General features: G+C 34.3%; 1 protein-coding gene across 1 annotated transcript in view; it reads left to right on the forward strand.

The window, feature by feature from the left end:
* LOC110030909 overlaps nt 1–14,298 on the forward strand; it is an 85,526-nt gene that overhangs the window by 15,228 nt on the left and 56,000 nt on the right. The window contains exon 6 of the mRNA XM_020733895.1: nt 9,241–9,306. Within this exon, the coding sequence (XP_020589554.1) occupies nt 9,241–9,306 (66 nt within the window). The remainder of the gene's footprint in view (nt 1–9,240; nt 9,307–14,298) is intronic.

Below are 14,298 nucleotides of genomic sequence, written 5' to 3' on the forward strand. Positions count from 1 at the left end.
CTCAATTCAGTCCTATCGTTTGGGTGCTGAAGTGTAGATGTTAGCCCTCAGACGAGGGGGACGTGGGAGCTCCGAAGTGAGAGCCAATATATTCCCCGCTTAGTCGCAGATTCAGTAACCAAACATAAGATTAGTCAATTTTCTTTATGCCTGGACCAAAGGGTAAAGAATATGTATGCTCCTATTTGACATAATACAATTTGAACTGATTCACTTTATCCATTCACTATGATTTTTTGACAAAGAGAATGATGCTTTCTTATATATTGAATATCACATTTATTAGTATAATTAGTTATTTAAGAGTTATTAAAATTACATATTTATTTCAATTGCCTATTAGTGATAGATAAACAATTTGAATTATATTGTTGTTATTAAATATTTATTTTTTAAAATCTTAGTTCGTAGTATTTACTCACTGTGGGATCGATATCTGGGACTCCATTAGAGCCCTCTATTACTTGAGCGATACGCATACTTGCGTTGATAAGTGTGACTTTACCATTATTGAATATTTTATATATATATCTTTATCGAATCTATAACCGTTGTTAAGTTTTTGGTGCAGTTGCTGAGGAATTAAATCTTCTAGCAGCAATATTAAATACTAGTATTTTTAAGCGTATATAAAGTCGCTGTCAATTGGTGAGGATCATGCATCGGTTGACAAACTTTATTTACAACAAGGGGAAGTAGGTTAGCTGATGAAGTAATTCAAGATTAGCAAATTTTGGTTCAACTGAAGGCACAACCGATAATTTGAGAGGAAGATGTGTAGATGTAGCTTTATAAGGCTGCATTCCTGTTTGGTGAAGCATATTCTTGGCGTAAGAAGTTCGATTTAAAGCAAGATAGTGTGATGTTTGAATGAACTGTTGTTCCAAGGTATGGGCAACAACTCCAACTTTCTTTTGATTGAATCAACTTTGGAGCTTTTCAAGAAGAGTTTAATGGGGCTTGCATTATTACTTGTGAGAAGTTTGTCATGCACTTATATATGAAAATAAACTTGAATATGAGCAGGGTTATAAATCTGAGGAGGCCGGTAGATTTAACTTTTTTTGAAACCTTAGTTTTATAGATAAGATGTAGCAACGTACCATTGTTCTGTAGCTGGTTTCAAAATAAGGTAACATGATTCAAAAATTAAGTTTATTTAAATCCTTGTGGTTGTGTCATATATACATATTCATGAGGAGTTCCATGAGCAAAAGCCTTTGTTACATTTAGCTATATAATAGGCCAGAGTAATGAAAGGTTATTGTATGAGGTAGGCAAAATGTAGTATTTGCCACAAGACTAAATGCCTCATAATTGTCAATATTGTATTGTTTATACCAATGAGCAAAAAGTTTTGCTTAATGCCGGGTAATAGATCCGTACAAATTATATTTAAGTTTGAAAATCCATTTCTTTCCTAAAACATTATAACAGAGATGAGATGGAACTAATGTTCAAATGTCTTATTATTGGAAATCATTATATTCATTTGTCATAGCTTGGTGCCACTCATGATGTTTGGCAACCGCTTTATAAATGGTAGGTAGTAGTGGGGACTCAAAATGATGAGAAATTTTAAGGGTATATTTGAGGTAGCACGCAACAACTGTGGTAGATTGCTGTTTCGCAGAAGTTGCTGAGGGTAAACTGTTGTCTCTTTATTTTTTGTAGTTTGAAAACAACTAAACAGTCGCCGTTTTTGGACAAATGACCATTTTGCCTCTGTATTGTAATACTGTTTACAATAAAACTGTTCATACTAGCTTTTCTCATACTGAAAAATAAATATTCAGTTTGAAAATTAAAAAATAAAAATAAACACCTTTAAACAGTGAGTAACAGGACTTTCAAAATTAAAAGAAAAGACTACTAAAATTACAATAAATAATATGATAATATAATTTTTAAAATGCTGCGGGTGTGGGTCGTGAGATAAGTCTTCCTCCAAGGAAACTCTCCACACTCAATTACTCTCCGCGGTGGAATTCTCCAACCCATTTGCCCATTTAAAGAAGTCACAACTTTTTGTTCTTTTCGTTTAACATCTATAAAACTGTCTCTCGTAGCTATGTAGTTGCCGCGAAGTAAGCAGAGAACAAAGTAGTCCGCAATAACAGTGCAATACTCTGTAGTAAGCAGAGAACAAAGTAGTCCGCAATAACAATCTTTCCTTAAGGCTTAAAAATAAATGCCATCAGATATAACACTAGTAAAAATTAATAACAGAAGTTATTAATTAAAGTTTTATGCAACAGTGAGGCGTCAAAGAACTAAGTTTACCAAAGAATCTGTCACTACAAGTTTATAACATACCTTATACAAAAAGAATTTTTGGCTTCCGTTTACCCACGTAATACTGAGTTTGTTTGCGTCACATATGCATATCATTAAAAGGACTATTTAGAAGAACCTCAAAAAACATAGCACTGAAAAAGAAGAGGAACTTCGTTGTCTTCATCAAGACCCACTTGTGATACTTACCAATAACATACAGACTATCCAAAAAACATATAAGATCAAATATCTCATCATAAATCTCCAAAACCCTAAAAAAAAGCATGCAATATTTATTTTACATATGTTACCCACAGCCTTGTCGACCATCCAAGTTGGAGAAAAATAAATGTAAAAGGAAAATAGTGCATATTACTTATATAAAAAACTGATATAAGAAATTTTAAATGCACGTGTGTAAAATATGGATACAATAAATAGTGATTCGTTTCAACAAACATTACAATAAAAAGAATTACAAAATAACGTTCTCACTAATCAACTTTCAACTATTGCATCCGTAATTCATTCCCTCAGCTCTGCCATCGGTTGTACTTGCACTCAAACCTGCCCTATCTTGAGTGCAGGTCTTAGGCACCTCATTTTTAGCTTGTGACAAAGCCTAACCATTGCGGTATTCATGTGCCTCATTAGTGTCATACAAATGATCATCATTCGTCCGTAAAAAAATCATTGCCATTGCAGGAAAGATGCCGCCAAATATAATTGTGGAGAGTCATCATGCAGTTACAATCTGCACCTGATTAAGAAACAAATAATTTTACATATCATGAAGTATCCCATTTTTTCTTCTAAACTCCAAATGTCCTCGCAATGACTCGACGTAAGGAGTATGTTTTGTTGAATATTTCTATCCTTTCCCGCATGACATTGCTAGCTCTCTCAAAGTCAAGTATGTGGTATCTCAACATTAAATAGAACTTCGGAAACCCTCATTGTAACGAATACCCTTCATCGACCAAATAATATTTATCTGATGTGAATATAATGATTAATGTTGAAGTCAAATAAAATAAGTGACTGGTTCAGTCTTGAGCGAACCTATGGTGGATGTTGGAAGTTGTATTTCTTCATTCGTGTTGCAAATTTGAAGGTTTGATTGTCATGTGTGCTGCTCTCCTAACCAGTCATGATAAGTGAAACACATGTTAAAGTCAAATACATCTGTGAGATTTTGCGTTGGTGACTCACAACGGTTGATGAATGCGATTTTCTCATTATTTGATGTCCCATTTGTCATCAACGTACGGGGATGTCATGTAAGGGGAGAGTTCTATGTACGTGCTCTAATACTAGTACATCAAACACACTGCAACTGTAGCTCTTATTATGCGCCTTTCGTTATTCGCATTCATGTAATTATGTGTCAAAACAGCTAACACACAAGCATCAACAAATTGGTTACAATCATATAATATTATGTATAAATTCAGCTTTAAAATAAAATTAGAGAAGGAAATAGAAGAAGTAATTATAAAAAATAATATTGCAAATTAAATTTGACATCGTCCCAATGAAAAATTTGATAAAACTAAAAATAAATGAAAATTTTCACTGTAGCAAGAAATGTAAAATGTCCCACAAGAATATAAAAAAAAACCAAATGTCCCTTAATTGTCACTGTTTGCATGAAAATAATATAAATAATTCACCAAACGATCAGGGTCGTCATTTTGAAAAACTATCTTCATGTCAGATTTGTAAGCAACTTTATCGAGACAAGATACAACATGTCCTGTTAAGTTTATGGAGTTGCCTCCAAAATACACATATCTTGCGGGACATAAGCTGCTTGTGATCGGTCAGGGTCATTGGTGCATGAAGCGACCGACTGTGAAATCTGGCTTCTAATGAAGGCAACTTGTTTCGTCTTCTTCTCAAACTTGGGCCACTTTGTTCGGCTAGTGGATTCCACGTTATTAAGGTTAGGGCTAGGGCTTTCATTAGAATCACCTGTTTCTTTACCAACCAAATCTTCAGGGATGCCACTAAATCCAGTCTTACCACTAAATCCAGTCTTACTGGGAGCACATGCATTGTTGCGCGTTGCCATAATACCACCAAACATACTATTTAACTTTTCTTCCAGCTCAAGATTGATGCTACTGTATTTAAATTTTTTCATAGCTAGCACAACCTATAAAGTTTTATGACATGCTGATGGATTTGAAATAAAAATAAAAACTTGGCGAAAGCAATGGTCGTTTCAATAATGCTCTTCGCTAGTCTCTCTGCCCATCACTCCTCTGAAGTGTCAGTTGTTCACTTTATCGAACGTACACTCATGCCAGTGGATCCTCACTTCAATTCTTTCCAGATTTTTCATTCCCCTTTTGGCAGACCCCACTTGTTTTTTAACTGCAAGCTATCATACTCTCTGCCTGTGCTTTCGTTAAGTTTTTTAATAATATTTTGCTGGCCCTCTTGTTTAAAATAGATTGTTGAGCTATTTTCTAAACTCGACCTCCTTGAAGTAAAGATCACAAAATATTAATTTTACCATACATTGTAGACGAACCGACCTTTTTTGTTTTAACCTTTGTATTATTAGCATGAGAAAAAAACTAATCAATATAGAAATGAATGACACAATATCACCTCAAAGAAAAATAGGAATGCCACAGTATCATCACCAATGCCCCTCTACACCACACCACTACACCTACAAACCACCACTGCCACCACCTCCATACAAAAACAATTCCACACACCAACACATCAAGACACATCCACAGTACCATCACTACTACCTCCAAACACCAACACCTCCACAAAAACAAATTCGCACAAACCACCAACACTGCCACCACCACCTCCACCCATCCACCAAGAGATCCTCAAACACAAACGTAACTACACACTAACCACCACCACCCATACGCATCCACCAATACATTCTATAACACAGACAACCACACCAACCACCACCTCCACACATCCACCAACACGTCCTCTAACATAAACACAACCATACGCCAACCAACACCTCCACACAGAAACCAACGTACACCACCATCTCCACACACAAACTAACATATATCTCCACCTCTAGATCCACAACATTACTATCAACAAGTCAAGAACCCTCTTTCAATCATTTTTGAATTCTCTATCAAACATCAAAAGTAAAGAGAAAACCCCACCCATATTTTTCATTTGATGCAGTTCCATACAAGGACATTTGGTAATTAATGAGGAAGCTAAGCATAACACTTGCTATTGAGAACTCGAAAATGTAGATATTAAGTTCTCTATGGAATAGATTTTGGAAGGGGATTAAAATGAGATGATTTGGTGGTTGACAATTGATGAAATAAACTGTTGTATGTGGAGGGGGTATCAACCCAAGTATTACGTAGCAACTAAACTTCAATATGGTGTGAACGATTTCAGTAAGATTTCTGTGTTTGCGCTCAACAATCCTATTTTGTTGTTGAGTATATGTTTTAAAGATAGATGCTATTAAATTCTACAACACCATCTGTACACCATATTTGAGAGCTGTTTGTAATTTTTCAACTATAATTTGAAATTGAACAAATTTTTGTTGTCTCAGATTTGTTCGTCAGAAGATAAACCCAACAATATTTTGAAAAATCCTCTATAAATGATATATAATAATGGTAATCTTGAGTAGATTTAATTGGGGATGATTCACATTCATCAGAGGTCAATAATTCAAGTTGACATGAATTACATTTATTAGTCAATGTAGAAATGCATTAAAAGAGAATTCCTATATAATAATTGATACTGTAGATCTGTTTGGTGTTTAAAGGACGATGCCACACCATTTTGGAGTTTAAATTAGAAAGAAAAGCATGCTTTTTTGCATTGTGAAAAGGCAGCTACAAGTATGAGATATGTTATGTCCCTTTATGAAAAGGTCCTTTAGGAATCATTTGGTGAGTTGCCCGGTCATTGAGCTTGAAACTGGAAGCATCAAGGAAGAGAGAGCTGTGATTTTCAGAAGTTTAATGATGGAAAGAAAATTGTGAGCAAGATTTGGCACATGAAGAACATTAAAGAGCACGATCTCACGTGATAGTGCTTGAGGTGAACCTTGACCGATGTTTGCTATGTATAATGCTTGGCAAGTGCTAACATAAACCTGACCTTTTCTAGAATATGACTGAGGTTGTTGGGGATGAATTAGTTTAAGTCTATATGCTAATTGTAACTCGCTAAGTTGTCGTAAGTGGAACATGTGAAGTCATGGTAGATGGCATGTAATTTAAGTTGGAACGATACCAATGACTTGATGTTGAATGACGTGTTTTACCTTATATTTAGCATTGTATAGTAAGGATTCTAAATGTGTCACTACCCTTATAAAAGGTAGACAAGAAGGTACTAAGATCACAAGTTAAGAAAGTTGGCCACATCCACGAGAAGTGAAAGATGAACTTGAACGGCTACTTCGACGTGAAATATGTAAAGATTTAATGCAATAGAGATGTCTCCAACTAACGTTAAATCTTGATTGAGAGGATCATTGTTAGATTCTTCAACAATATTGACTTTTCACTACGTGTTATGGAATAAAGGTTTTCAAAGCTTATTGGAGTGAGTTTTGTCCTTATAACAGTTTTGAATGTTTGATAAATTTGGGGAAGACCATCGTGAATGACATTCTTAGTATTCACTAGATGACCTAACAACAATGATATTGTCTACCTTAGCTTTTATTTTTAATAAATCTTTTATAGTTTGAGTATTCATCAACAGATTATGTATTATATTCTTCAACTGGATTACTTGAATTGTTTTTATCAATTGAAGGCATTTTTCAATGATAATCCGAATTACTGTGCTAGATTCAAAACATAGGCTGAATGATTTTTGGTTGCTTAGCATCCATTTATTATAATGAATGTTGAAGAAATATTGTCTTGTATGGGTGGTGAGATGTTTTGGTGGGAAGTTGGTTGAAATAAGCTATCGACTTGTTGGCATGATAACTATTAACTTATCAAAACCATTTGCTTTGAATAGTATATGAATATTGTAGTGCCACATTTTAACTATCGACTTATCCGCATCAAGTTGGATATGAAGAATATTTTTGACCTTGGACATGAGGAATTTAAGTTGAGGTGGAATTGATATATTGTTCATTTTTAGCTTGGTGGTTTCGGATGGCTGATGAGTTTGAGTTGAGAAGAAAATTCATGCTTGAAGGAAGAAAACTCATAATGAATAAAGAAAGAAGAACTGCTATTAGGAGGTAGAGTCGTTCTTTGAACATGAAATAATACAGAAAATTGAAAAGCTTGAAGAAAATTTGAACAACAAACATTGTGAAGACTAATTTTCATTGCCTTTTTGATTTTTCTCTTGGTTGTTTCAATTAACATAGATGCATAATATATAGTATGTTTGAAATAAGCTTAAGGACAAATACCCATTGAGATGTGAATAGAGACTGAGAGGTTGGTCTGATCAAGCAATGTTACAATGTTGTGGTTTTATGTGGAATTTGTCCCCTTTCTTTGCTTGCTTTGTTTGTTTGTGATTTTTGATCAACTTCTATGATAGGTTGCCATGTTAAATTTATGAGAACTTGCGATTGTATGAGCCCATTTATTTTAAGAAATATTAATATACAATACGCTTAAATATATTAAATTAAAGGGTCTAATATATGTTATTGAAAATATTTAAAAATTATAGTTTGTTTTTTTAGTGATGTGATTTTTTAATATTTTTTTATTTACTTATTCTTATGTATTTTACTAAAATATTTTCCTTAGACAATTTTTTTTATATTAAACAGCTGTCTTGTGAGCTTTAAACTTGAAATTAAATTTGATTAATTAATCAAAATGTTGCTTTCTTGGGTTGAGTTTTCTTAGAAGAGAGAGGGTTGGAGTATTTTCCTTTGGGGCCGAGCTCAGATTATGAAGATTATGGATTAGGTGCTTGCTATTGTTGGGGAGGCTACGGTTAAGCTGAGATTATGAGAGCGAAGATGACTTAGGTATAGAAATGGACAATGGTTGCTAGATGCTTGGATGCGTTACAGGAAAAGCAACGAGGCGTCTCGAGCTATCTAGATTGTGTCACAATCAAGATGGTTGACTCGCCCGTGATTCACGCTTTATATATTTTTGACCTCGCGTAAACCTAAAATATTTTGAGGTCATCTTAAATTATTAAAAGTTAATACTTTGCTCGAGGAATACTTAAGAATTTCATGAAAAGATAGGAAAGGTGACTTCAAATTTCATAGAATGAAAACACTAAGGTGTTTCTCTCTCACACACACACCCACCCACGCACCCAGGTGACTTCAAATTTCATAGAATGAAAACACTAAGAAGGTGTTTCTCTCTCACACACACACCCACCCACACGCACACACGCGCACACGCGCACACACACACACCCACCCACCCACCCACACACACACGCGCACACACACACACACACTTTTATTTAGTCTTTTGTTATGTTCTTCCATGGTTCCATAAGGCTTCTACTCTTGATTGCTAATTCAAAAAAAAATTTCAGGACTTTGGCTATTGAACCACTAATTAGATGTTTTTTAACTTAGTTCAAAGTTTTGTAATATTTTCAATATTTTGTTTATTTAAATATGATTATTTAATTTTTGACTTAGTTCCTATGTGGGATTTTTTTTCAAAATTTTTCCCAAAAAAACTTTCTTGAAATAGTTTTGTTTCTCTTGGTTGTTGTTATTCCATAGTTTTGCATTTACTCAACATATTCTTTGCTAAATTCTTGGCTGTGATTTTTTCCGTCAGTTAATTTATTATGTGAAATTTTTGTTCCTCAGATAATCAATACTTCATTGAATTGCGCTGTAGAATTCTAGCATGTTCCTGTACAGTTCAGGCCCGTTGTAGCATGTGAACATGTAAATAAAGAGTTTGTGTTTGTTGATTAATTTGGTATTTCCGATAACTTGTACTCATGCAGGTGCCAAAAAATGATATAGATATCAAAAGAGCATCAAAGCGACCTGATTTGAAGGCGATATCTAAGGCGAGAACATTCGTATCATGATCACCGTTTTATGTGATAATTTTTTTGTTTTGGTTTACTTGCATTTTATTCTACTTTGGATGAATGATGGTTATCTAGCGATTTGTTGTGGCATGTAGGATCATTTTTTTTAATCTTGGCTGTTTATTTACATGATATATGGTTGTATTTTGGATCATCTAGCTTGATATGTTGGTGGTTAAGATGCATAATGTTTGTTGACCTTTTTTTTGTTTAATTTTAAATTTTCAAGAAGACTTTTTTCTACACAATTATTTATGTTTAAAAAATACTGTATCTTGAATGTGTGACATTCATTTGTCCACTTATACGTGATTTGCAGTGTTTATGTCCGGGTTACTTATTTTTCATGACAATACTCTCTAAGCTTATAAAGTTTGGATGTGTTAAATGAGTAATAAGCTAAAAAATATCTTTCTCCCTGAATTAGTCTCTACTTGATATTGCCTTGAGCCTTATCAGTCTGATAAAAAACTTTTGCATTAAAAAAAAAGGAAAACTATATTTCACTTGTCAAACTCTACCTTTCTCAGTTTTTAGCTATATTGCTGCCAGGTCTTGTACTCTTTGATACATGTAGTTATCCCAAGTTCCCTGATGTTTATTTTGTTTGACAAAATGGTCAAAAGTTTATTTTTGACAAAACTTCTATTGCCATACTAAGATACAAGTCATAACCCTCGACTTAAGAGAAATATAAAGCTACTTAAATATCATCCATCATCTTTCGCCTTTTGCAATATCAATCATGTAATACGTTTATGATAGAGCTTTGTAGTGATCGCTCAACTTTCTATTCATCTTATATTTTAAAGTAGTGGATTTATATTTTTGATTCTTTAGGTTTAAATGCATTCTAATGCTGTAGTTGTAGGTTAGAGTGGGGAGGAGGGCAAGAGAAGACACCATGTTTACAAAATTAGTAGAGTGTAGACATTAAAATTTAATCCTAATTTACATTAGATTTCTAATCACTTTATATTTAAACTATGTGGATTTATATATTTGATTCTTTAGGTTTAAATGCATTCTATTGCTGTAGTTGTAGGTTATGGTGGGAGGGAGGCCAAGAGAAACTCGATGTTTACAAAATAAGTAGAGTTTAAAACTTAATCCTTGTTTACGTTCGATATCGCAACATTTTTTGTTTTATTCTAGATCTTAGTCAAACAGTGCTTGAACCATATTTGAATTATTTTTCACATCGAGTTTGAACCATTGTTTAATTTTATTGATATTTTTTCAAACATGTTTCTAATATTGTATGAACATATTTCATTGCTTTTTTATTTAATTTGTTTGAGGTTCAAACCGGTTGACATGTTTGACTTGCATTTTACTTGTTTATTTATCAACTCTGTATGAATTTTGGACTTTTTTTATGCAATATTCCCATCGTTTAGGTCTTATTAAAATTAAATCAATATTAAATTAATTAATTTTTTTAATGTTTAGTTTATATACTAAAACACTCAAAGACTTACAGGTCTATTTCCTATTCAGTATATTTTTTGTGCATATTTTTATTTCGTAGTTTTAGCTTAGTGTTAAGTTTTTTCTAACCTATAAAATGCACTTAAATTTTAAACTCATTTTAATCATTAATTTTCTTATTGATTGCCCTAAATTGTCATAACGTTTGACATTAATTTTATTCCATATATTTAACATTATTGAGGTATTAGTCTTGCAGATGAGCAGATTTGATCGTTTTTGGAACCTGATATATTTGTTTGCTTTTGGTGTTTTTATTGTACACCTGATAAACTCACGACACAAGTATTCTTGATAATGCGTTGACTTGGCCAGTGAAGAAATTTATGCCGTGTTCATCTAATTAAGCAATTTAACAGTACTAGGCTATGGGATGCTAAAGTGTCCACCATCTGATTAACTCAAAGCTGATGTATTACTTAGTGGACTGCTTTGATATTCGCAATTCACCCTTAGGTCCAATGTTTTGCATAACAAAAAATGTTTGATATGATTTAGCCACGTGATGTATGGTATATATATATTTATAATGTGCCTGTGTATTTTTTTGATAAATATTTTTCAAATCTTGTAAATATGTCAATGTCTTCTTAAAAATTTATAAATAGAGACTCAAAGTTGGACTAAAGGAGACCTAGAAATGATTTTTAACTTAATGGCTCTCTCTTTGTCTCTCATCTTATGTATTTTGCCTTTGTGGTGTGTACACATTGCATATCTTGATTCAACATGTTTTATGGTACCATGAGTTTGGATATGTCACAAACTAAAAGTTTATCTACCGACATAGTGATCGTAGTGGCAGGGACACATTTGTGTTCATGAAACACAATAATTTGTGGCCAAAAAACTTGCAGAGTTCAAGAATGAAGTTATGAGGATGTTAGGGCAGCAATAAAGTACTTTATTAGAAAAAAACCCTAATGTTGAGCAACACTTGATTCTCATGTTTTATAGTGAGGAGATAGGTAGTGGTTTTGTGGTCGTTAAGATCAACCGTATAAGAAGTAGATGCCAATGAGTTCATACATATTGTGATGACAGTGAAATCTTTACTTCCTATTGAAGAGATGAGGGAAATAGACGACCTTTGTCAAATAGGGCTTTCTCAGAGGAGATTGCAAAGGTGAAGCCATCATAATGGTTTAAGATTTTATCTATTCATGTCTTCTTTCAAAGCTATTGTTTTCTTGCTTAACATTATTGTTGCATTGAAGCACAACCTATTGTTTATTAAAAGAGTTTGTCCTCTTATGATTCACTTGCTTGCCTTGACAGTCATTACTTCTTTTGCTAAATTTAAGAGAACATTCTGACACAATTGTTTAATATTATGGACGTCGCAAGAGGATAGCTTGTCTATAAGAAGCTTTGACCTTATTTAATAGTGAGATGCTGGCCATGGAAGACCTTTTGGTAGCTATTGCAAGGGTTGCAATTGAGCCAAGCTTAATTGTCAGTTGGCTGGGGCTTGACTTGATAATTGGCTCGTGAATAATTCACACCCAAGCTTACCCAAAATTAACTTATTAGCTGGTGAGCCAATTTGTTTAAAATATACTCAAATTTTATAAAAATCAATAATTTATCTTTAAATTATTAAAAATATTATAATAATGTTGTTTTATGTTTTTTGTTATAAAATTTCTTATTATTTATCACAATTGTTTATTCAATATGTCATCACCATGCCTTAGAATTTAGAATTAACAAAGGCTGGAACAAACGATGGATTGGTGAAAGATAATTCTAAATATTAACGATGATTCATAATAATATTCTTATAAGAAGGAGGCTTTAACTTCATATAAACATATAATGAATCTTCTAACAAAGTCATATGATTATCTAGTACATATTAGAATAACATGTAAAAAATTAAAATGAAAAAAAAATTAGTAATAAATAGACTACTATCTTTCATCACTACGCAACCTCTCTTCTCTTCCTCCTTCCTGTTACGACACCCGCATCAGAGCCGCTCGATTAGGGTTTGTTGAGCTGGTTCTTCGCTTCAAGGCTCAATCGGTTCTCCACTTTCACACATGAAGCTACTCGCATCCTCCCTTCCTTCGAACGACTAGGGCAAGACGTTGAATTCCCTTCACGCTCGTCTTCGTCGGCTCGTCTCAACAATGACGCGTTCGCTTCTGACAGAGTCGCTCGACACGTTCGTCTTCGGCCTCTGGTGCGCCCGACCACTCCTCTGCCTTTCAAACCTCGCAGCAGTTTAACGCCGACAACCTCTGATGGCATTTCCTTCTTCTTTGATTGAGCCGGACAAAGTCTCCTTTGCCCGCGTGGTGGGTAACCCTCATGTGGAGTCCGCAGATGGATTCTCCCCAAGTTAAAAGGAATCTCGCGAGGGCACAGATGATTGTCCTTTTATTAAGAAGGGAAGTAGGAAAGGTGGAAAAGAAGTAATCTTTTTCTCTGAATAAAAAATTCTTACCCTGACGGAAAAATTCAGGTTTGTTCTTATTGGAAAATTTCAGTGGGGACACCCTCCTATGGATATTATCAGAAAGTGTGTTGAAGATCTTAAGCTAGTAGGCAACTGGAAAGTGGGACTCATGGATAAGAGACATGTGTTGATCCAACTAACAGTGGCTGAAAACTACACCGTAATTTTTTCCAAGAAATTACTCATGGATAAGAGACATGTGTTGATCCAACTAACTGTGGCTGAAAACTACACCATAATTTTCTCCAAGAAATTTCTTAATATCAAAGGCAAATCAATGAAGTTACTCAAGTGGTCTCCTAATTTTGACCCAAATCATGAAATTCCCACTGTACCGGTATGATTTAGTTTATCTACTCTCAAGCTGCATTTTTTTCACCATCAAGTTCCCTACTCTATTAGGGCCATCCTTGAGGATCCTTTGAAACTAGATCTGCCTACTTTCAGCCTAATCAGACCCTTGGTGGCCAGAATACTTGTGGAAATGGATATTACTTTACCTGATGTTACTGAAGTCTGGCTGGGCACAACCCATATTGGATATTTACAGAAATTCCCACTGTACCGGTATGATTTAGTTTATCTACTCTCAAGCTGCATTTTTTTCACCATCAAGTTCCCTACTCTATTAGGGCCATCCTTGAGGATCCTTTGAAACTAGATCTGCCTACTTTCAGCCTAATCAGACCCTTGGTGGCCAGAATACTTGTGGAAATGGATATTACTTTACCTTATGTTACTGAAGTCTGGCTGGGCACAACCCATATTGAATATTTACAACGAATTGTCATGGAACACAAACCCCCATATTGTACCCACTGTAAGATGTTTGGTCATATCTTTGCTAAATGCCACAAATTTCATCCTAATTTGAAATCTAAGGTTCAAGTGAAAAAGGATGGGTCTAACCCCACTGCTTTGGACATTTTAGTTCCACCTGAGGAGGATACTACCGGACATGAGGTGTCTGTTGCACCTGAGGACCCCCCCCCCCCCCCCCGCCCATGTTTTTT

This window comes from Phalaenopsis equestris, unplaced genomic scaffold, assembly GCF_001263595.1.
Source record: "Phalaenopsis equestris unplaced genomic scaffold, ASM126359v1 Scaffold000002, whole genome shotgun sequence".
Classification (NCBI taxonomy): Eukaryota; Viridiplantae; Streptophyta; class Magnoliopsida; order Asparagales; family Orchidaceae; genus Phalaenopsis; species Phalaenopsis equestris.